At 40.2% G+C, this 24,954-nt stretch overlaps 1 protein-coding gene across 1 annotated transcript; it reads left to right on the top strand.

Moving 5' to 3' along the window:
• The first annotated feature begins 177 nt into the window (after positions 1-177).
• Positions 178-24,042, top strand: LOC125233174 (protein phosphatase methylesterase 1). The gene is made up of 12 exons (XM_048139067.1): positions 178-368; positions 947-1,148; positions 1,849-1,958; positions 2,834-2,991; positions 3,270-3,343; positions 14,411-14,589; positions 15,173-15,358; positions 19,956-20,021; positions 20,629-20,814; positions 22,203-22,360; positions 22,798-22,862; positions 23,742-24,042. Exons 1-12 carry the CDS (start codon positions 298-300, stop codon positions 23,838-23,840), a joined length of 1,554 nt encoding a protein of 517 aa, XP_047995024.1. The 5' UTR covers positions 178-297; the 3' UTR covers positions 23,841-24,042.
• The last annotated feature ends 912 nt before the right edge of the window (positions 24,043-24,954 follow it).

Below are 24,954 nucleotides of genomic sequence, written 5' to 3'. Positions count from 1 at the left end.
TTGCTTTGACTTTGACAGTTTTAGTGCGTACCTTAGGATCGATGTCTTATTTCCGGTTTTATAAGGATTCGTTGAGATGCGATAAGAATCGATATAAGATTAATATATATGCTTATCGATATTTGTTATACTCTCGTAAACTCAAGGTAGTGCTCATGCTCATCACTAATTTTGACAATTATTGTAAAAAAATGTGAATTGTGTTTTTATTTTGGTCCTAAAGAAAGAATAAAATAAAATACATTGTACAATTGTCTCAGTACTCCTAAGGAAATAAAATAAAATAAAATTATAAACATGTCTGCACTACAGAAAAGCATAATGAAGAGTAAATTGCCGCCCCTTTGCCCAAAACCAGCAAGTGGAAAGTAATTATTTTTCATATTTTTATAACTGATTTTTATTGTAATATTACTTTTATTGTGTTTGGAAATAACATAACTATGGAACAATGAAACTTCGTTTAGGACGGACGTTTGCAATGATGTCATGATCGGCAATTATTGTTATAAGTTCCTGTGTATGAAATTGTTTGTAGTTCATGTAGTTGATATTTTATTCTTACGGTAATAAATATATATGTATAAGAAAGGTATATCTTAGTATTTTTTCTCATATCTCAAATTGTGACAATAAATAGGAATCCTGCTGTTAAAAAATGTCCAGGTTAGGATATTGTAAAGAGGTAGTCGTAATATAATGTGAAACTTAAAATTGAGCTGTATTGTTTTATCCACCATGGTCAAAATTGATTGTAGTTCTATTGAACTAAAGTATTCACATACTGTTATTAACACATTCACTGCCAGCAACACATGCCCTTATACAAAATCATACTGCCTGGCAGTGAATGTATGTGATAACTATGTGTGTTATCATAAGTAATGTCCAAGAGTTACAGAACATCTGTTGACTATTCAATTATACAATTAATATATTTCTTCAGGATGGCTCCGTTTGGCATGGCCCGCCGCAAGGATTACAGTCCAGTGCCGTGGCAGCAGTACTTTGAGAAGTATATGGACGTGGAGGCGGAAGGGGGAACGTTCAGGGTATACTTGTCTCCGGAGCCGGACCATTCAAGCAGGCCTCGGCTGGTAACACTGCATGGCGGAGGGTACTCTGGTCTGAGTTGGGCACTTTTTACAGTGAGTTCTATTTATGTAGCTAGAGAGACTCGTTGACATGTGTATATTGCCAATCCTCACCTACGGTGCTCAGACATGGTCACTTACCGAGTCACAAAAGACAATATTGAAGGTTTGCCAAAGAGCCATGGAGCGCAACATGCTTGGGGTGAAAAGGATTGACCGGGTCCGAAACACTACATTGCGCGCCAAGACAGGCATTGTTGACGTTGGGGTCAAAACCGCCAGGTTGAAGTGGGACTGGGCAGGCCATGTATGGCATATGCATCCACAGCGGTGTGCTAAGTTAGCTACGGAGTGGATGCCAACACGCGAACGCCCGAGGGGTCGGCCTGGAAAGAGATGGCGGGATGACCTGGACTCCTTTCTCAACAACTGGATGGATGCTGCACTTAATTGGGAGGATTGGAAATCTAGGGGGGAGGCCTTTGTCCAGCAGTGGGACACTCTATAGGCTATTAAAAAAAAATTAAATTAATGTCATATGCAGGAAAATGAACTCAGAATTTATTCATGAAGTAAATCAATAGGCACAGGTTTTTTTAATAGACTATTCTTGTAAAAAAATATGTTATTCTATTAATAACCAGTATTAAGCTCCAAGCTTGAATACAATATACTTTTTGTATATTGTATAACCTTATCAATAGGTAAAAAATGAAATTGCATATCATCTGTCATCAGCACAAATGGTTTTCAGGAAGAAATAACAAACATGATCCACTGCCAAGTGATCTCAATGGACATCAGAGGGCACGGAGAAACACAGGCTGACAACCCGGAAGATCTGAGCGCTGACACCTTAGTAAAGTAAGCATAATTTAAAGAATAAAGGCTATTATAAGCTTGTTCCATCAGCATTCATCAAGTTAATCATTATACAAACCCTTTATTCATGTTATAATGTTCATATAAGTTCTTTATAACATAGGTCTAACTTTTAGTAGGTATGCTACTCAGTGCCGGATCTAGACCTTTTTTGAGGGGGGGGCAAAAAAACAAAAAAAGTACTAATTTGGCTCCCCTTGGATTTAACGAAGTTCGAATTTAGCCCCCCATAAGTTAACATAGCAGCACATGTTTATCTAATCAAAGATCAGGATCTAAAAGTTGTCATATCTGACTTTGCTACTTTTTCAAGCAAATAAATTGCATGCACTGATAACTAATAGCCACATCATGGATGATTATGTCATGCAATTTGATAAAAATATGATGGTGTCATGTAAATTGGCAAACAATTTTTTTGTAGGTAGTACAACCTGTTTAAGTTTATTCTCAGCTCAGCCTAGTGGTATCGATTGCAGATGTTTCTGCTTATCATACATACATACAATCACGCCTGTATCCCATAAAGAGGTAGGCAGAGCACATGAACTACTAAAGTTTCAGTGCCACTCTTGGCAAAAAGGGGTTGATAGAAATCGAAATTGCAGTGACAGGTTACCAGCCTCTCGCCTACGCCACAATTTAACCCATATCCCACAGTCGACTTCTACGACACCCACGGGAAAAAAGGGGGTGATGAAATTCTTAACCCGTCACCACATGGGAAAAATTCTTAACCCGTCACCACACGCTTATCATAAAGTTAACCAATTCAATGCTTTCATGAATATTTGAATTCACGCAAGTTTTTTTATTAAACTATCATTTATTGTTACTGAATTTTGATGTCATTCTAGGGATGTGGAGCAGGTATTACATAAGCTGTTTGGCGAGGAGTTGCCCCCCATAGTTCTGGTGGGGCACTCTATGGGTGGCGCAGTTGCCGTTCGAGCGGCGTTACTACCGTCGTTGGAGCCCTACGTCCACGGCATCGCTGTTATCGATGTTGTAGAGGGTAAGTGGTCACTGGGGTAAGAGTTACCCCCCATAGTTCTGGTGGGGTGCTCTATGGGTGGCGCAGTTGCCGTTCGTGCGGCGTTACTACCGTCGTTGGAGCCCTACGTCCAAGGCATCGTTGTTATAGACGTTGTAGAGGGTAAGTAAGTAACTCTGGGCTGGATACTTTACATGGCGACCCTGCACCCTGTCTTGGATTCATACTGAGAATTCCTAATCTCCACTGATGATAAACTCTTTCTCAAACTGTGTTTTAACTGATTTATAATGTCGCAGGTACGGCGATGGACGCTCTGGCGAGCATGCAAAGCTTTCTCCGCGGACGCCCCACGCACTTCCGAGCGACCTCAGTGAGTTTAAGGCGAAATATATTTCCGTAGACGCTGCACGCACTCGTTCTTTTTGAAGCCGTTAAAAACATAGGAAAACGCAATGGAAAAATCTGAAAACGATATATGTTAAATTTCAGGATCTGGTGAGTATGTTATGGAGTTGAACAACATGAATGTTACAACTTCGCTCGATAGAAAATGACTCCAAAGTTACCTCTTCTTTTAACAATAAATCGTTCCCATAGCTAGGATAAAAACTTTTTGACTTGTTTTTTACTTCAATATATAGCTAATAAGATTATCTAGACGAATCTGATGAGTTTGTACCGGTAGCGTCATTAAAATAATATAATATTTACCAAATACTACCAAATCCGCAACGGAAAGATGGAACAACTATGAACCCAATTTTAAGACCTGTTACTAATCCTGTTTTTGCAAAAAAAAAAAAAATTTTGAAAAAAAATTTGAAATCGAAAACATTTTCGATGGCACTTATGGCCTCTTCAGTCGCGCGGCGGCGCTTTCAGAGGATGGACCTGTGTCAGTTTTTTCCGCGTGGTCACGTGTCATTGAAACAATGGGGAACAAAGCTTTGAGGAGGCAGAAAAAATAATTGCGTGCTAGAAAACAAATAAATAAAGAAAATTCTAATCAAAGACTGTGAAAAGGGAGGAAAATGATAATTTATATATACTCGTAAGTATTTCATTTTCATATGATGTTATCAATTGACATTTACGATATCTAAACATCATAGATTTTAGAAACCCCTAGACGACGCGTCTGTGACGTCATTACAGCACAACTTTTCCACTTGGAAAATATATGACTGATGTCCAGTTAGTGAAGAAACTTACGTATAATTTTCATAAAAATATTGAGTTGTTAGAAAGAAAAGGCGGCGGTAGGTACAGTACTGATTGAAGATCAGGTAGGTCTGTCTTTCAAAATTTGGTATAAGGTTAATTAGATCGTGCTACCCTCCGTCTATATTTTTTCTGTGTCTATGCCAAACATGTGGCCAGCCTGACAGAAATTTTGTTTGACAACTATCGCCATTTTTCCACAATAGTTAAAAGATTTCAGTATTTTAACTTCTCAATAAATTTTGATGAAAGTCCATAATCATACATTGATAAAGCTGGACATTTTTTATTTTATTTGGTGGGTATGATTACGGTACTTTATATTTACAGATATTTGACTAATTTGCAAGATTAATATGAATCCGTCAACAAGCTGTCTGACTCCTTTGACAACAGATGATACTTGATATGAATATACTTGAGAATTCAAGGTAGGCATAGAATGGTATTGATACTTTATCTTGTGCTAGGTTGTATTTTATTTGGAGGTACGGTAGTGGCGGTAGTGCCCCCGCCAACACGAGTCAAGCGAAGAGAAAAGCTGTTTTCTTGAAGCATTTTGTCGTTCTTCTGAATCCTCGAATTTTGGGTCTGGTTTAAACCAGATTAATATAATTGTCAGGATATGATATCAATAGCAACTTTATTAAATAGACAAAGTTTTAATTGCATAGTTTTCATACTTTTGATTTTATTCATATATTAAAATATAAATAGCATATATTTCATCAGTGACTGGATGTGATTTCATCATGTTTGAATGACGATCATCAAAATTTACAAGTAAGTAACCTGCTATTAGTAGGTTCATAAACAACAAGAATAAAATTCGAATCTTTGGCATGTATACAGCTTAAAAGCTTTCAATATGAAAATGAAAAAGCGTTATTTATTCACGACTGACAAAAATGTGTATTTTTAAACAACAGTGACATGACATAATAAACTTTTTACATAAAGTCTATTGTCAAAGAAGCTGAATGACGGTTACTGTGTTCTGTTAACTATGCTGTTAACAATATGTTTATAAGAAAAAACTTCTACATGAAGTAGAAAACTCGCCGAGATGTTAATCTTTCCCCTCCTCCCTTCAGTTTTTCATATATTAATTTTCAGTTTTTTTTATAAATTCAGGAAAACCGTAAAAGCTACAGTTATGATGTTTAGGAGATCTTTGCAGGTAAATAGTTGTAACTCGTAATTTTCAAATTGTGCTCCTATTTATTACGGGACTAATGCTGAAAACGTAAAAAAAATATCTTTTTTATACATTTCGACTGTCATTATACAGCTCATTTCTATGGAACATCCAATTTTTTTTTCGTGGTTTCAGCATTGCACCCTTAATAAAAGTTGTTCATAATGACCTCAAAAGTCACTATGAAAAGTTTGAATGGTCCTTTTTATTTCACCCTGTCGATCTGTAGCTAAGTGCGATTACTAAGAAGTTTCGACGATGGCAGTTGGAGAACCCGAAAAAATCGATAAAATTAATTGTAGTTTAGGAACGTCCTTAAAAGCTCCGACAACGCTGACCAAACACATTGTAACTATAAATCATTAGTATTACTTACACAAATGATGAAACCTAATAAAGAAAATAAAGGCGGTGATCGTTTACCATCAGGCGATACAGCTGCTCATTTGCCTCCTATTTCATGAAAAAACTAAGAAAGCCCAGTTAAAATACGGCGATCATTGTACTGCGATCCGTCTGTGTCATGCTGCCGCGCGAATTTGAGTTCCCGTGTGCGACAAGCGAACAGAGCCGCGCGGGCGGGGCTGCCCGGACGCCGCGCACCTCACCCCCTTGGATTGGTTAGTTTGACAGATCATCTCGCCTTAATTGCAAAAAATAATAGTAACAATAATACGTATTTTATGACAATTTGTAGTTTCTATCTGCCATAGTTCAAAATATACAGCCCAAACACACACTGAAACAAGATATTGTACTTATAAGGCAAATATCATAAAATACCATCGACAGGTTTTAATTAGCATTTGGTTTTCAAAACTTATTTATTTTGAGTTACTAATTATATATTTAAATCGTATATTGCCCCTTTACGGACATATTTATTAAGTACTAGCTTTTTCCCGCGGCTTCGCCCGCGTACTATAAGTACCTAATCTTATTCAAACTTTGAACATTGCACCCCCATTTGACCCCCTTAGGAGGTGAATTTTGAAAAATCCTTTCTTAGTGCTCCTCTACACCTTATAAGGAAACTACGTGCCAAATTTGGATTCTCTAGGACCAGCGGTTTCGGCTGTGCATTGATATGTTAGTCAGTCAGTTTCTTTTATATATTTAGATAAGACTCTGCATGTAAGGTAAAAGTAAGGCTACTTTTAGAAAATATACGAGAGTGCCTAAATAAGAATATTGGAAGAATTAAATGTTTCATTATCCATGTAATTGGTTACGTAAGATATAATTTAGCTCCAAAGCCTTAGATATTGTTAGAAATCTCCAATTTTGAATTTCGTTTAGTACATAGTAATATTGCAGGTATGTAACACCATGCATTGGAACCAGTGAGTACCTATTTATGTATGTTAGTTCTGTTATGTTATTGAAACATGTCTATCTATCACACTTATTTAAAATTTCAAAGAAATAAAATGCTCCAAACCTGGTAATTCTTCAGGATTTACATGATTTGATTTAGACAAAGTCCGCAGAGGTTTAACCTTTCCAACTATCGCTTCTACTTCTCCCTCATACCTGTAATCTTTTTGCCTTCTTCCACTCATTCTTTAAACATCTTCTGCCTTAACCAACTTGACTACTTATTACAACAACATCTCTTTATGCACACTGCACAGCCAACCTATCCCAAGTGCTATTTACAACACCTTCTGCAGCTTTAAAAGTGTTGTGTCCATTCACTCGATTTCCAGCATTCACTCTCATTTCAATGTCTTTATCAAGCTTAGCATCTCTAGTGAACAGGGTTCCCTTACACGAGCTAACACTTGTTACATTATTTCTTGGCAAATAAATGTTTCACAATTTTTCTGACTTTTTTAATACCTACCAGTATTTTCACCTTGTTTATATAGGTATTATAGCGGGACGTTTTAAAGTAACAACAACGGTTTAATGAATCCAAGCTATATTTTAGTTAAAGTAACACAACAGTTTAACTTTAAACATTCTAACACAATAGAAATTAGACAAAGGGTCGTGCGGATACGCGTGCGTTCTCGAGTGAAAGCTAACGGCCACTGTCTGACGAAAACGCCGCGCTGCCAGCCGCTACGTGATTGGACAAAACAAGTTACACACAATAACCAGCTAAGGTTGACCCGCGGCTTAGTCCGTCAGGAAGCGAGCCGGGGGTCTACCTCGATTGGTTCTCTTAGGGAGTCGTCTATCTCTCTCTTGACTCGTGCCGCCTCTCTGAGACGCGTTAGGCGTAAAGCCAGTGTCACACGCTATATACTCCCCCTCGAGTTCATGATGACGCCCACGTCCATGGACTCGCTCACGAGTTTCACGACTCTGATTTCGGTTACGTGGACGTCCTCTATTTCGTTTAGGCACCACGGGAGAAGGAAGCACATCATCTCTACCATTAAAACGAACAAGCTGAGAGGCGTGATACTTACCCAGAACCTCAGCGGGTGAGTTAGGACCAGCTACCAGGTAAGTTGTTGGACTAACCTTTTTAACGACCAGGTAAGGACCATCTCTTTTTGGAACGAACTTGGCCGAAACATTCTTTCCTGCATTACTAAGAACGTGTGACGTAATCAAGACATTGTCCCCGACTTCAAATACATCACCTGGCTGACGAGACTTGTCAGCGTGTTCCTTACGCCTATCCTGCTGAGTTTCAACTCGATCACGTACTGTTGACAGAGAATTAATGAACGAGCGAAGATATGGCGTGATCTGAGGAACAAAATTTTCCTTATCAAGAACGGCTCTTAAATCATAACTAACCTCTATAGGAGATCTCATCTGACGTGCAAACATTAGGTATGCCGGAGTAGCACCAGTGGCTTGACACACGGCGCTGTTCATAGCAAACCGAATCACACCCAGCTTCGTTGGCCACGACGTATGGTCGTTTCCAACCAACATTCCAAGCTGTGTTTTAAGATCGCGATTCTTGCGCTCGGCGGGATTCGCCTCAGCGTGGTACAGAGGGATGAGGCTCTGTTTGACGCCGAGGACAAACATACACTGTTGCATGACCGCCCCGACAAACTGGACCCCATTATCCGAGACTACCCTGCGTGGGAAACCGTACCTGAGAAAATACTCTTCTACAAGAGTACGCGCGCAAGCTTCGGAGGTAGCTTCTTGTAGCGCGTAAAGCTCCACCCATCGTGTGGCAGTATCTTCTACCAGGAGGATCCAGCGCTCTCCCTTCTCGCCTTCTGGTAAAGGACCAAACAAGTCGATAGCTATTACCTCATTGCGTTGACTAAGAACCGGAGTTTGGAGAAGACCAGACGGCTTCTCATTAGACGCTTTGTATCGCTGACAGGGTACACAACTTTTTATGTACTCAGCGATGATACGACGCATACCTGGGAAGAAAAAGCGTTGCGAGATCTTGTGAAAGGTCCTTTCAATCCCCTGGTGCCCCGACAATGGAGAATCGTGGCATTCCTTCAAGATGTCGAGATGCAGTGACACAGGAACCACCAGCTGCGGCTCTTCACTATCAACATCGGGATTGTACCTGTACAAGACGCCTTGCTGCATGAAGTATCCTCTTTCAGACCAACGCTTTGCTCCAACGGCTGCAGCATCTGATGTACTCTCTAATTCTACTATAACCTTTTCCAGATCCGGGTCATCAAGCTGAGCACGTCGTAGGTCTGTAGGGCTGCGGGCAGGTAAGTCTACGACGACCGCGCACACACCACACTGATCTCTACTTTCCTCTTCACAAGGAGGACGACTGAGCGTATCGGCGACCACATTAGCTTTGGCCGGCGTGACACAGTAAGGCGGCACCGCGATAGGTGGATGGTCCCCTGTGTCGATCCTGTGCTCGGCAAAAAGAGTTGGTCCTCCCCCTGGCTCAAACAGGTCACCATTTTCGGTGAGCAACTGGGCAAGCAAACCGTGTTGTTGGGCGGTAAGTGATGTGGCTTCGTCGTCCCTTAACGCCTCTAACGCAGCAACGCACAGAGTCGGAGGTGAAACACTTTCAAACTCTAATTTAAATTTTTCCCCAATGTTATTACCGAAGTACCAAAATTCTTTTCCAAAGTGAATGTCAATATCAAAACTTTTCAGAAAATCAATTCCTAGAAGCGACTCATTTGCTACGGACTCAGGGAAAATAACAAACTTAACTTTTCCCTTTTTGTACTTAAGTGTCACCTCCACCTCTGTAGTGAACACAGTTCTTTCGCTGCTGACACCGTCGGCCAACCTAACAATTCGCGTCGACGACACTAATGGGTGTCCTTTACTCAACAAGAAAGCGTACAGCGTGTGACCGGCGACACTAGTTTTAGCCGCAGGATCTACAAGTGCAGTGCCATTTGCACCAAGTATACTGATATTCAAAATAGGACGGCGAGAAGTTTTAACATCGCCGACCTCTTCACAAAAAGTTTGACAAACACTGGTTTTACAATCAACAGATTTAACATTAACATTTAAATTCCCCACTGCATGAGCAGGGTTACCTCTACTACAGTGCGCAGGCGAAGGGTTAACAATCGGCGCGGTAATGGTGTCCGGCGCATCCGCAGCGCCCGCCGACTCTTCATAACCGGCGGCGTAAGTATCGCGCTCTCGCGAGTACTCGTTGGCGCGCGCAGGACTTAAGTTTCGCCGTGCGGCGGGACTTTCGCCGTGCCGTGCACGCGAAGCCGCGCCGTCACCGTCGGGCGGCGGCTGAGATGCAGGTTGCGACGCGCAGGCGCCGCTTACGCTCGACGCGCCTTTGCGCGGAGCAGCGGCGTCGTCGACGATATCAACCGCATAAAACGACAAGCCCGAACCGGATTTAGACGATTTAGAGTTACAGTTTGAACACTTTGACCGAATAACGTTCGGTGCACCGCAACCGTAACACTTAACCTTATCAACAACTTTGTTATCTACGCACTTATCACTTTTTTCACTTTTACCTAGCTTTTCACATTTGTCTTTATTGTGACCGCCGCGACGACAATATACGCAATATAAACGCTGCGACGTTGAAGCGCTGCTGTCGACAGAGGAGGCGGCGGCGCGCGGAGTGGCAACGTCGCTCGCGCCACTTGCGCGCGACCTTCCGCCGCGATTCGGAGAAACGCTCGCCGTCGAACCTTGATGATCGCTTTGAACGATGTTTTTCTTCGAAACAGGAACATGATTTTCTTTTCTAGCGTCTTCTATGCTTTGACTGTTTTTCAACAAGGTAGCAAACGAATCTATGTTCTCTCTTTTAAGACGTTTACGTATACGGCGATCCAAAAGGCCAAACACCATATCTAACTGGACCCGCTCGCTTAGGTCCTCTGGCGGGAGCTTAGCTAACAGGGCCCTTGCTTTCGCGACGAACAATTCCGTGGTCTCCTCACCTTGTACCATAGAAAACAGCTCCGTGTAAATGACAAAGGGAGGACGGCGCTCGCCGAATGCACATCGTAACTTATTAATTGCGTCTTCCCATGTTCTTATCTCAAGCTTTACTCCTTGCCACCAAATACCTGCGTCTTTGGTTAATAACAAAGACAAACCACGAACGGCATTTTCATCCGTTATGTGCATGCAGGACTTGTAGCTTTCAATGCTGTCAATAAAAGTTTCTAAATGCTCGTCTTTGCTGCCGCTGTAACGCGCCGTACACTGCGCGAAATTTCCATTTACCGCAGCAAACGTGGTGGCCGCGGCGACTGCAGCAGCCGTGGCGTCGGCCTGTGACGGGGTAGAAGACCGAACTTCACGTAACAACTGCTGGCAAAACTCATTCTGAGTCTGTTGCAAGGTCGTGAGCATCGCCGTCAGAGCATCCTGATTCATCGTGATGTTGTTGTCAGCATCAGAGTCATCGTTATGCGTCCCCAACGAGTGTCTACCAGCTCGACGTCCACGAGACATTTTGAAAACGCAACACAAAAATAGTCACAAAACACTATACGTAGTTATACATAACTAGTGTAACACACCCACATCGAGAACGTTCCAGACCCACAAAGTTGGGCAGCCAGAATATGGCGTACCTACACACTTCGAGAACGTTGGGCGCCAGAATATAGCGGGACGTTTTAAAGTAACAACAACGGTTTAATGAATCCAAGCTATATTTTAGTTAAAGTAACACAACAGTTTAACTTTAAACATTCTAACACAATAGAAATTAGACAAAGGGTCGTGCGGATACGCGTGCGTTCTCGAGTGAAAGCTAACGGCCACTGTCTGACGAAAACGCCGCGCTGCCAGCCGCTACGTGATTGGACAAAACAAGTTACACACAATAACCAGCTAAGGTTGACCCGCGGCTTAGTCCGTCAGGAAGCGAGCCGGGGGTCTACCTCGATTGGTTCTCTTAGGGAGTCGTCTATCTCTCTCTTGACTCGTGCCGCCTCTCTGAGACGCGTTAGGCGTAAAGCCAGTGTCACACGCTATAGTATTTATTTTCATTTTTTAAACTCTTGGCCCTATGATGCCCTATGACCCCACTCACTCTCAGCCCACATTCATCATTTTTGAAATCATGAGACTTGTTAGTATGGAACACTTAGATTACAATCATGTAATGTTGAGCTGGTTAATCGAAACAGAATATCGTCACTACTTTAAAAAAATCTCGTATCTCACGCTGCTCCTCAAAGTTAAAACGCAGTAAGTCTATATGCATTCCATACATACTTACTACAATTTTCTTTTCATTGACAGACGAAGATACAAGTTTTTTTAAAAGTAGTGACGATATGTTTTAATTTAGAAGGCGCGAAATCGAGGCCAAACAATGGTGAAACACCATTTCTAGCATGTTCATTGAAACAATGTGTCCAATGTACCAATTTTAGCAAAATAGTTTCAATATTCGTTACTGATATTATATAGTAAGTTTATTAATTAGATATGCATACTCATACATCATGTTTACATTTATATTTAAATTTATGTGTTTTATAAATATTGTACGAAGTTGACCAGTTATTTTCGATTATTCTAATAATCAGCATCATTGTTCCTTCTTCTTACACCATTTTTACGTCTCTGTTGGGCCCGATGGTTAACTGGTAGATAATACCATTAGGCATTAAGTCTGCCATTTAGACATTTTTGTTTTATTTGCACAATTAAGTTAGGATAAATAAATAAAATAAACAAATAACTAATAATTAAAAAAAAACATTACTTATGAAAAAACACTACTATGAGCGTAACTTTAGCCTCAAATTGAAAGTTTGTGGACCAGTGTTGGTGCCATATATGTCAGCGAAACATACATTTCTGAGTAATGTACATTTTTATACTAGGAGAGTCTTACTGTGCGCCCATAGATTAAATGTACCAAAATTGTAATAAATGATAAAAAAACTGGAATAAATAATTAAATTAGGAAATAATTAAGTTTTTTTTTTAAATATTTTAAGTGCATTTTGTGTCATAATCAGGCCTCACAAATGAGATTTCGTATTTCAGTGCGGTGTCGACGACAATTTTTCCCATATTCAAGGAACTGTAGATTTTAAACCATGATAGATAGAAACTAAAAACTTTCCAAAAATACGTAATATTTATACTGTTATTTAATGCAATAAACATTTCTAAAAAATATTTAAAAAAAGTATGGGCCTCCCCTCCATATAATGAACTCACTAAGGTCGCTATATCCGGCAAATTCGGATTCAGCGATCCCAAATTAGGTTAATACAATCATGTAATGTTGAGCTGGTTAATCGAAACAGAATATCGTCACTACTTTAAAAAAATCTCGTATCTCACGCTGCTCCTCAAAGTTAAAACGCAGTAAGTCTATATGCATTCCATACATACTTACTACAATTTTCTTTTTATTGACAGACGAAGATACAAGTTTTTTTAAAAGTAGTGACGATATGTTTTAATTTAGAAGGCGCGAAATCGAGGCCAAACAATTGTGAAACACCATTTCTAGCATGTTCATTGAAACAATGTGTCCAATGTACCAATTTTAGCAAAATAGTTTCAATATTCGTTACTGATATTATATAGTAAGTTTATTAATTAGATATGCATACTCATACATCATGTTTACATTTATATTTAAATTTATGTGTTTTATAAATATTGTACGAAGTCGACCAGTTATTTTCGATTATTCTAATAATCAGCATCATTGTTCCTTCTTCTTACACCATTTTTACGTCTCTGTTGGGCCCGATGGTTAACTGGTAGATAATACCATTAGGCATTAAGTCTGCCATTTAGACATTTTTGTTTTATTTGCACAATTAAGTTAGGATAAATAAATAAAATAAACAAATAACTAATAATTAAAAAAAAACATTACTTATGAAAAAACACTACTATGAGCGTAACTTTAGCCTCAAATTGAAAGTTTGTGGACCAGTGTTGGTGCCATATATGTCAGCGAAACATACATTTCTGAGTAATGTACATTTTTATACTAGGAGAGTCTTACTGTGCGCCCATAGATTAAATGTACCAAAATTGTAATAAATGATAAAAAAACTGGAATAAATAATTAAATTAGGAAATAATTAAGTTTTTTTTTTAAATATTTTAAGTGCATTTTGTGTCATAATCAGGCCTCACAAATGAGATTTCGTATTTCAGTGCGGTGTCGACGACAATTTTTCCCATATTCAAGGAACTGTAGATTTTAAACCATGATAGATAGAAACTAAAAACTTTCCAAAAATACGTAATATTTATACTGTTATTTAATGCAATAAACATTTCTAAAAAATATTTAAAAAAAGTATGGGCCTCCCCTCCATATAATGAACTCACTAAGGTCGCTATATCCGGCAAATTCGGATTCAGCGATCCCAAATTAGGTTAGAAAACCCGGTTGCTAGAAAGTAATATGATTTGCCAGTCGCATCAAGAAGGAGAGCGATTTTATACATTTTGGAACTAGACTATACTTGAAATTGTAGAATGTAGAATATTGTAGGCATGCGCGGATCCAGGAGGTCATGATGATGAGGGTTATGTTAATAACTGTTGTCATATGTATGAAGATACTTTTCCATCGTAGGAAAAATTTGATCCTTCCAGTATCGGCTGTAGACCATGTCCAAATGGTTCCACAGCGGATCCGCCACCGTGACGTTCTCCAACACGTTCGGCAGCTGCCCGGCCGCCCAGTCCAGGTCACTCGTGTCCACAAAGCCGTCTGATGCGCCGTGGAAGAGAACTACCGGCATCGTACTCGTGCCCAGATCGTATGCCGGAGGTTCAGCCACCCCGTAAACCTCCAAGTTTTCCTCAAAACCATAATTAAATTTAACGAATCTCATTTCATCCATAGCCTGTCCGTATCCGGCCAGAATTTGGACAGAAGTTCCGGCCGGGAAGTGTTCGAACATTCGTCGCGTAGTTTCTGGGCTGATCGATCCTGGATGAGGCGAATCTATAGCGGACAGTACCTGCCTACAAAATGCTGTAAATAATTTTACTTGGCACAGGCTCATTAGGGTTCTTTGAAAAGGTGAACCTCGGGCCGCGACCTCCCAAACTCCAGACGCTTCCAAAAGCGTTTGCCGTGACTTCATGGCATTCATAATTGACCTGCTATGTACTGATTTGGTTTTATATTGTCGCGTATTTGGCGCTAAACCAATGTAAAGACTTATCTTGTCAGCGTATTCTGGTTTCTCGGAATTCATTATGAAGAAGACGCCCCCGCCTTGTGAATAGCCGATATAGATCAGCTGTTTGACTCTTGTCGCGTAAAGCACGTAATCGACCATGGCGGGGATATCGTAGTGTCCCATTTCGTCTATTGAAAACTTCCAAAACTTAGAGTCGCGGTCGGGATCCAAAGTGACGTGTCTCCGGGAGTGAAAGTTGCCTCGAACGTTGCCGAACCACACATCGTAGCAGTGCTGAGCTAAGACGAACCCGGGCGCCTCCGGCCCGGAGTCAACAAAGCACTCGGCCGATTGGAGCAAGCCGTGGACCAGCAACAAAGGAGTTTTCTTGGTGCATTTCTTCCCAGGCGGTATCCTGTGCATCGTAAGTATGTATCCATCGTCGGTTATCACTTCGTGTTTTTCGGCTTTGTAGCCATTTTCTGCAGCAATTTGGATAAAATCGTTGTAGTCGTCGTTTTTTGCGAGCGGCCTGAACTTAAAGTTGGCCACCGTTCGTATTATCGACAGGTGGGACGGCGACACTGCTATAAATAACAAGAGCAGGAAACCGTGAAGCATGATAACTCTTAACGTTTAAATTGGGTACTTTACTATATAAATCGTGTTTGTTCGAGTGACTTATCTAAAAATTCGGGGTTACTATACACACATCGCGAGGATACGTCAGCAGCAGTGTCATACGAATGCGCTAGTAGCAGGTAGTGTAATGATAATTTTCCGTCAGTGACGTCATTGTTATCTTAAAAATCGTGATTGAGTAATTTAAATAGGAACGAATAGATAATAAAGTTGAAATAATATTTAAAAAAAAAACCGGCCAAGTGCGAGTCGGACTCGCCTACCGAGAATTCCGTATAAACTTGAATGGTTAAAATAATCTCATGGTACTCATATAAGACTTGTCTAGAAGCACAGTATAATAAAGAGTACTATCGTACAGTATGGCCACTCCCGCTCCCCGCTGAAAGTGCCGTCCACCCCCTCTCGGTTACCTCACAGTTACCGCCTGTCAAAAACATAGTACGCGTTCACCTACACGAGCTAAGACTGTGTGCTAGGAATGCGCCTCTTTCAATATATTTGATCGCCAGTGTCCGAGGGGTGCTAGAAGTCTCTAACTCTAATGAGCATTATTGTATTTAGCGCCATCGCGGCAAAATTTACTAAGTAATTTACGCGACTTGTGACTTGTGCGAACCTTTAGGCATGGAAAGTCACATGAAAAGTTGTCGAAACTAATAATAGATGGCGCTGCATTTGAATATCTTGACTGATAACTCTATACCATACTAAATTGAATATACTCTAAGGTAGAGCAGAGTCTAACTGGGAAAGTACCTCCGCTTTACAAAAGAAGTCAGTCAAATAGCACTAGACCCTACTCATAGTGTTGTGTTCCTGCCGGTGAGTAAGGCTGCCAGAGTTCAACAAGGGTGCGGTGTGCTGACGACGGGAGGACCTACTGAACTAATTAGTACTGTCTATTGTCCTTTGAGTCGTCGGCACCCCGGACCCTCCTTAGAAATAAGTACAGGTTTGTACAAGTTTCTAATGAGTCGGCAACGCACATGTGCCACCCCTTGAGTGGCAGGCGTCCATAGGTTACAGTGACCGCTTTCCATCAAGCGGACCGTATGCCTGTTTGCCACCTACGTGGTACAAAAAAAACTCTCGACGAATTCACCTTAAACATTAAAAACTAAATCAAAATCGATTGATTCGTTCGGGAGCTATGATGCCACAGACAGACATATGTCAAGCGTCAAACCTATTATTATTATAACACTCCGTCGTTTTTGCGTTGGTGGTTAAAAACAAGAAACCTCCTTCAAAACTATAATAAAACACAACTTTCTATGAAAATTGGTCAAGTGCGAGTCGGATTTCGACATTTCCATACAAAAAGGTCTTGAACGCCTTAAAATATGTGATGGCAAAGTACACTATACCTTGTACTTTTGGCACTTGAAAAAAGTGTAAACAAACCTGAGCTGTCAAATTTGAGGGTTGTTTATTAGGTAACGTTTGGTTCCTGAATTTTTTTCTCTATTTAAAAATAATTGAGCTCACTACTATTTTCCATTTCATTCCACTAACACGTAATTTCGTTTAATTTGACGAAACGTATACACCTTCACGAATACAAACCTATCGTCATTACATTTAATGAATATTATTATTTTCTTCAGGGAATCATCAACCAAAAAGTACCTAATTTTGCAGAGGTTTAAAACTCATGGTTGCATTTTAATCTGGGTGTAACTCCGGTTTCACATCATCCGATCCGATATCGGATGTCGGAAGGATTTCGATGGAAAAATCCAAGATTGCGCCTGTAATACATGTATGGGATATCGGTCCTACATCCGATATCGGATCGGATAATGTGAAAACGTACTAACTCTACTAAAATATAAAGGCACGTATTTAACCGGGCGACTAAATGACCATAGAAATGGGTATCAAAAATAATAGTTTGGCGACTAAAATGTGGCCTCAAATTATTTAAATATGAGGTATCATTTTAACGGTTTATTCAGACGCGAGTACCAACTATTTATTTGGCAACTGAATTATTATATTGGAAACAATTTAAGAGATACAGTTTAATAGGAAAACGGCTCTCTATTAATATAAAATATACAGTTCTTTTAAAATATTTATATAGCAAATTAACATAAAAAGTACATTTAAAATTTATACATCGGCACTCTTCACCTGAGCTTTCCTTTTAATAAAAAAAAGGATTCTTATCTTATACTTTTAAACGAGCAATTCTTGTATATTTATTTATTTATTTATTTATATATTTATTTACACTGACGATCTCGGAAACCGCTCTAACGATTTCGCTGAAATTTGTTATGTGGGGGTTTTTGGGGGTGAAAAATCGGTCTAACTTATCCTTAGGTCCCGGAAAACGCGAATTTTCGAGTTTTCATGCGTTTTTCTTCGCGCGCCATCTCGTGTGCAGTAGTTGTACTGTTAAGACAGAATTCTTTCGGTCGATGTAAGTACTATTTATTGCAAACACTAGATGGCGACACAGGTCAAGGCTAAAACGAATAGAAAAATACACTATTTGAGTTTTTGTGGCGAAATGCGCGCCATCTCGTGTGGAGTAGTTGTGTTGATAAGGCTGAGAATTTTTTCGCTCGATGTAGGTATTATTGATTTTTGAACTAGATGGCGACACATGTCAAGGATACGAAATTAACAGAACCGAGCGAAGCTCGGTCGCCCAGATATTAAAATATAATGGTCGACAAAATATTATACTTATGGGTAAGAAATTAGGTGTTTGGGGGTGCTGGCAACTTCGTCTCTATACAATGAATTTAACTTTTCATTACGTTTACTCTATCGAATGGGGTATCGTTAGAAAGAGCTCAAATTGTACATATCAAAACTATTTTTTATAAATTTTTTTGTAGTGGAAAATAAAAAGAATTATAAAGGAAAATGTAAAAAATAAAATACCATTCCCCCCGTTATCTCCCGAAGTTTACCAACGAAAAATTATGACTTTTTACGAAATATTGGTTTTAAGCTAAATTTTACAGGAAAAGGTTTCTGGCCTTAAAAGGTTCACTATCCCTGGATCTGTCAAATTTGACGGCTCCGGTTTGTTTACACTTTTTTCAAGTGCCAAAAGTACAAAGTATAAATTTCGTACTTTCAAGATTTTGCGTATATCTCGGAAACGATAAGAGATAGAGCAAAATGGACTTCAGATTTGGGCTTTCGGTGGCACAAATTTTATGTTTTCGTATATATAGACCCTTTTTTGGACCAATTTGGACAACATTTTGGACAGTCAACTTATAAACGGTCTTAAGCGCCTCCTTTTTCGTAGGAACTTAAGTCATTTTGGCAAATGATCGAAATTTTGAACAATTTCTAAATAGAAATTAATTTCTTTCTACCTGTCAATCGCGCTCACAAAATTTCAAAACATTTAGTAAGTGCTTGCAGCGGCAGTGAGTGAAAATCTTAATTTGAGTTTTTTTCTCTTAAGTCCGACTTACTTGACTGTAGATTTCTAATAGGTTTTCCTGTAATCTACAGGTAGAGGGCTATCTTGTGTATTTTTTTGAAAATTTTACGCTAAGTAGTTTCGGAGATAATAAATTACCAAAATAAAAAATATAAAAAAAATATATTTTAGATGCTCATAAAATGCTCTTTCATTTGATATGTAACACAAAGTAGTCTTAATAAATTTGATTTTTAATTTTCAATTTTACCCCCCAAAAGTGGCCCCTATAATTAAATTTCATTTAATTAAATTACATGTCCGTCTTTGGGTCACAGGTTTACATTATATGTACCAAATTTACAACAAGTAAATCGGTCCAGTAGTTTCGGAGAAAACGGCTGTGACAGACGGACAGACAGACACACGAGTGATCCTATAACGATGACGTTGCTGTCACAAATCTTCTGAAATACATTTTGAAAAGTACATTTCCTTTTCGCACGTGTATTTTAAACGACGTTTTTACTTGTCCACGTCGAAACTTCAAATGACCATAGTATTGAAAAACGTCGTATAATACAATCTCCGCACTTGAATCGTAATGTAAAATTTTATATGCTGTTAGTTTAAATAATAGGTTCATTCATTTTTTTAATAAACATAAAAACACTAATAAGTAACTTAGAAATCCTAAAATTAAGATAAAATATTCAAAACTGTCTCCCTTGGCCATGGTGCCGAAGACACTGGCAGGATTTCTTCGTTGTATCGCTAGAATGATTCTTTGAACGAGGAAGCTGCCAGCTTTGTAAATTTTTAGAGTTTCTTAAATAACTTAAGGGCGTCCGGACCGCACGAGCCAAATGTCTCGACGCCAATTGGTATGAAATTGTATTCGGCGCCCAAAAAAATTTACTTACCTATGTAATTATACAGAAATAACTTATAAACCCGCTTATTTTAATGTTTTATTTTACAGCGTTAGAAGTGGCCAAGTCAGGAATGTGGATTCTGCCAAGGTGTCGATGCCGAGTCAAATCGTTAAGTAAGTTTTACAAAAACATTTACCTAAGTTCTCTCGCGTAAACTTCTGCGCTCTTTTAATACTTTCTTTTTACAGATATTTAGAGGTTTAGCTTCGTCTTGCTTGGCGACATGTCTAAAAATTAAAAAGGATGGAGTTTTCTTCACTTCCATTAAATATTAACATATGTGACGTTATCTGAATAAAGGGATCTTATGACCTGGCGCGTACGGCATTATGAGCCATGTTCGTGTACAAATACGACGCCGCGGGACGTAATTGTACCATCGACAATAAGGTCCCTTTACCCAGATAATGTCTCATATTCGCTACCAGACAAAAAATGGCGGGCTGCGTCAGAAACCGGTCGTAATTTATAACCGCCCGCTTGTATGGCGAGAACCCGCCCAGCGGGTTCGCCGGCATCTGAGCAAAGTTCACGAGTGCCTACCAGGCGGGTTCTTGTGCGAAAGTGTTAAAAAACTGGGCTTTACACCTATTTTAGCCAATGTTTCCAAACAAAAGTTTATTAGTAGCATTATTTTGGATGAACAACGTCAAAACTGTCGTAAGATCTTTTAAAATTTTGAAGTCCCTAAAGATTTGCATCTCAAATGGTCCTTTGCAGCAGTGAAACGAATCGTCTGGCCACTAACGAGCTAGACTCGCACACTCCCGAAGAACCCCACGCGCCAGCGCCGATGCCGATCACACCGGCTGCAGATTGCATAGCTGAAGAGCCTGAGGACGGTGACGTGGCTAACTTCACGCCGCCACCAGCGCCTACACGCGGCGACGGAGACACCAACATGAGGTAATACCCTACCAACAGAGTTCATGACCTATTATTACAGCTGTGAGACGATTTATCTGGTCACTAACGAGCAAGACTCGCACACTCCTGAAGAACCCCACGCGCCAGCGCCGATGCCTATCACACCGGCTGCAGATTGCATAGCTGAAGAGTCTGAGGACGGTGACGTGGCTAACTTCACGCCGCCACCAGCGCCACCTACACGCGGCGACGGAGACACCAACATGAGGTATACCCTACCAACAGAGTTCATGAACTATTGCAGCTGTGAAACGAATCGTCCTGTCACTAACGACCTAGCCTCGCACACGCCAGAACGCCTATCACTCCGGCCGCCGACTGCATAGCTGAGTGAGGACCATGAGGACGGTGACGTGGCTAACTTCACGCCGCCACCGGCACCGCCTACACGAGGCAATGATACCAACATGAGGTAATATAAAAAAAATACTTTCTATTTGTAGAGGTTCACAATGTTCACAACTATTCCAAATTTCAAGTTATTTTTAGCATTAGTAGTTCTCGAGATATTTAGTTATGTGACAGACGGACAGAGTCGCACCATAAAGGGTTCATGTTGTACCTTTCTGGTAAGGAACCCTAATAACAGAGTTGACCGTCTATGAAAGCCGTAAAATGAATCATCTGGCCTCCCCCTACCCTCTGACTCGCCCGAAGAGCAGCTTGTGGACGGCGATCACCCACACGTGGTCATGTCAATTCTAACATGATATGTACCCACCAGCAGAGTTAACCGTCTATTATTGCTGCATCTCGAGAATGACAAACATAGCTAAGCAAGCAAGCATAGTGTACGTTCTCTCAGACTTAGTCAAGTGCAAAAATACGTATCGATTTTATCCGCTCAAAAATATGTACCGAGACCTTATTCCGCCGACATAAAGTGCTATGGGACATATTTTTGATAAGTTGTATGCACCCATATTTTTACACTTGACTGTACTTGAATCGACGCGTGAGCTCTTATTATAATTTTCAGTACAGATGGTGCTTTTTCTACGCACTAGTGTGAGAAGTGGTTCATTATATGCTAGTTCGAAACTTCGGAGGCTCATCTGTACTGAAACACGTCGTACGATACACGTGCGAAAAGGAAAAACTTCCTTTTTTACGCACTTGTATCGTAATGTACTATTTTCACCTCGCAGCGCCACAAATGATAACGTTTATGGCGTTCCATGCGAAAAGGGTTTTTAATATTATAGGACATACTTACACAGATTGACCGAGTCCCACAGTAAGTTCTTTAGGCTTTTAAGAACCGATTTCTGTTGGATGTCGGGAAGCTACATTTTTTATCCATAGTCAAATTTCTGTTTTTTTAATTAAATTGTCTGCTTGCATAACACTATGATGTTATATTCTAGATACAAATGGCGCATCGACCTTTCCAAAACCGAGCGCTACTGGTCTGGCTGGTTCCAAGGTCTCTCCTCGCGGTTCCTGTCAGTGCGAGCTCCTCGTCTTCTACTCCTCGCTTCCATCGAGGGTTTAGACCGGGAGCTGACTATCGGGCAGATGCAAGGTATGTGTCTACTGGTCCGGCTGGTTCCAAGGTCTCTCCTCGCGGTTCCTGTCAGTGCGAGCTCCTCGTCTTCTACTCCTCGCTTCCATCGAGGGTTTAGACCGGGAGCTGACTATCGGGCAGATGCAAGGTATGTGTCTACTGGTCCGGCTGGTTCCAAGGTCTCTCCTCGCGGTTCCTGTCAGTGCGAGCTCCTCGTCTTCTACTCCTGGCTTCCATCGAGGGTTTAGACCGGGAGCTGACTATCGGGCAGATGCAAGGTATGTGTCTACTGGTCCGGATGGTTACATTCGCCCCGTTAAATTTTCTTTTTCTATAATTATTCCCCATTAAAAACTGAAATAAGATGTCATATATTAAAGAAAAAAAATGACCCGATGTTTACAAAATAATGTACAAACCAAAACTAAAACGATTTTTTAATATTTATATTTTAGGCAAGTTCCAGATGCAAGTTTTGACCCGATGTGGACATGCGGTGCACGAAGACACTCCCGGTGAGGTATGTACATACCTCTAAGAAAATCCCTTTTTTTCCACCGTATTTTTTATTTATTTAATACTAGCGTTTGCTCGCGGCTTCGCTCGCGTTAGAAAGAGACAAAAAGTAGCCTATGTCACTCTCCATCCCTTCAACTATCTCCTCTTGAAAAATCAAGACAATTCGTGGCTTCGTTTTGCGGTGAAGGACGGACAAACAAACAGACACACACACTTTCCGATTTATAATATTAAGTATGGACTTCTGCGAGCTGACGCTATTATTTCATCGGTTGATAACGACCTGATAGTTGTTCGATGCTCACTTTTTACTTTCAACCCACAGGCCGATATCATCCAATGGACTGATAGTCAATGGGTCCCTTAAGAAAGCAAGCAAAACCTACACATTTGCTCTAGACATATTTCAAACTACAAAGTTCCTAGAGAACCGACGAACCATGACCAAAATATAAAGGCTACTTGCCACTAGTCAAATCAGCTTCTTTTTAAGAACTGTCAAAACGAATTTGAACGACTTGCTAATATGGAATTTATATGAAATCGAATTGAGTGACGTCACGGTCAACTCAGTTACTTTATATATTTCTACCTGACTAAGGCCCACTTGCATCAACCACTTAACTCAGGGTTAGTGGGCTGTCAACTGTCAAATTCCATATAAAATGGTGGGTTAACCCTCGGGTTAATCCTCCATTTTCGTTGGTGCAAGTGGCCCTTATTAAATAGAAATGGATTTATTATAACTTCTGTCCATGTTTTTCTTATAATTATCTGATGCTTTATTTCGTGCATGGTATAAAATATTTAATTTTAACTATAGTCAAGTTCCCTATTGTAACCAGTATTTAAAAATCGTACGTGTCTTGTTTCCCACCAGGTGGCGCGCGTGATCGCGGCGTTCCTGCTGCGTCACCGCGTGACCGAGCCCACGCCCGCCGGCGAGCACTTGAACCTCGTCTCCGCGCCCGGATGCTAAAACACTCGTCATGCTCGCGGCCCCATGGTTTATCAGAGTTCATTAACCCCCCCTAAGATGTCGACTGACGTTTATGCCTATTGTCCCAGATTTGTAAGAACCTCTTTTTGACACATGACAGCGTCCACAAAACGTAAACTCGCGCAACCTAATGAAATTTTAAATAAAATCCTGTAATAATATTTAAAAAAATCAAGTACTCAAAAACAATATTTCGCTTACTTTAAACATAATCTAACACATATTACATTTTTGCGGATCTTCGTTAGTGAGTATTTTACGATATTAATTTTATTTATCACCCAGGATTTACTTATTATGTCATTTATCGTTCATTTTTATTTTTAAACTAGTGCTGTGGCAAAGTCTATCATTTCGATTCAAATGACATTTCAGTAAGTTGATAGAAATCGTATATTTGTTTAAGCACCTCCTTGTACATAGGGCCCAATCGATTCAACCAATTCGAAATTAATCGTTACATTTGGCAAACGATACGTCTTAGCCACATCGCAACATACTTCAACACAAATGTGTCAAAAATGTGAACTTACAAATCTGGGACAATAGTACTGTGACTAGATGCAATCTTATTAAATATAAAGGGTGAAATAAAAAGGACCGTTCAAACTTTGCACAGTGACTTTTGAGGTCATTATGAACAACTTTTATTATGGGACCAATGCGGAAATCTCGAAAAAAATGGCAGTTCCATAGAAATAAGCGGCACCATGACAGTCGGAATGTATGGTAATTTTTTTGCGATTTCAGCTTTGGTCCCATAATAAAAGTTGTTCATTATGACCTCAAAAGTCACTGTGCAAAGTTTGAACGGTCCTTTTTATTTCACCCGATAGATACGGACAAAATGCCAAAAACACACTACACGAGACACACAATATAAACACGACTTTATTGCGTATCCGTTTAGGTTGTGGATACATATTTTCGGCACTTTGTCCGCATTTATAAGATAAGGGTCCCCCCCCCCACATCTAGCGTCTCGCGAGCGTAGCGTCGGGTCAACTGTATGGCAATGCCTGACGCTGCGACGGCTTCTTTCATACAGTTGGCCCGACGCTACGCTCGCGAGACGATAGATGTAGGGGGGACC

This window comes from Leguminivora glycinivorella, chromosome 1 (assembly GCF_023078275.1).
Source record: "Leguminivora glycinivorella isolate SPB_JAAS2020 chromosome 1, LegGlyc_1.1, whole genome shotgun sequence".
Classification (NCBI taxonomy): domain Eukaryota; kingdom Metazoa; phylum Arthropoda; class Insecta; order Lepidoptera; family Tortricidae; genus Leguminivora; species Leguminivora glycinivorella.
Note: the sequence above shows the minus strand (reverse complement) of the source record. Positions and strands in the feature narration are given on the sequence as shown.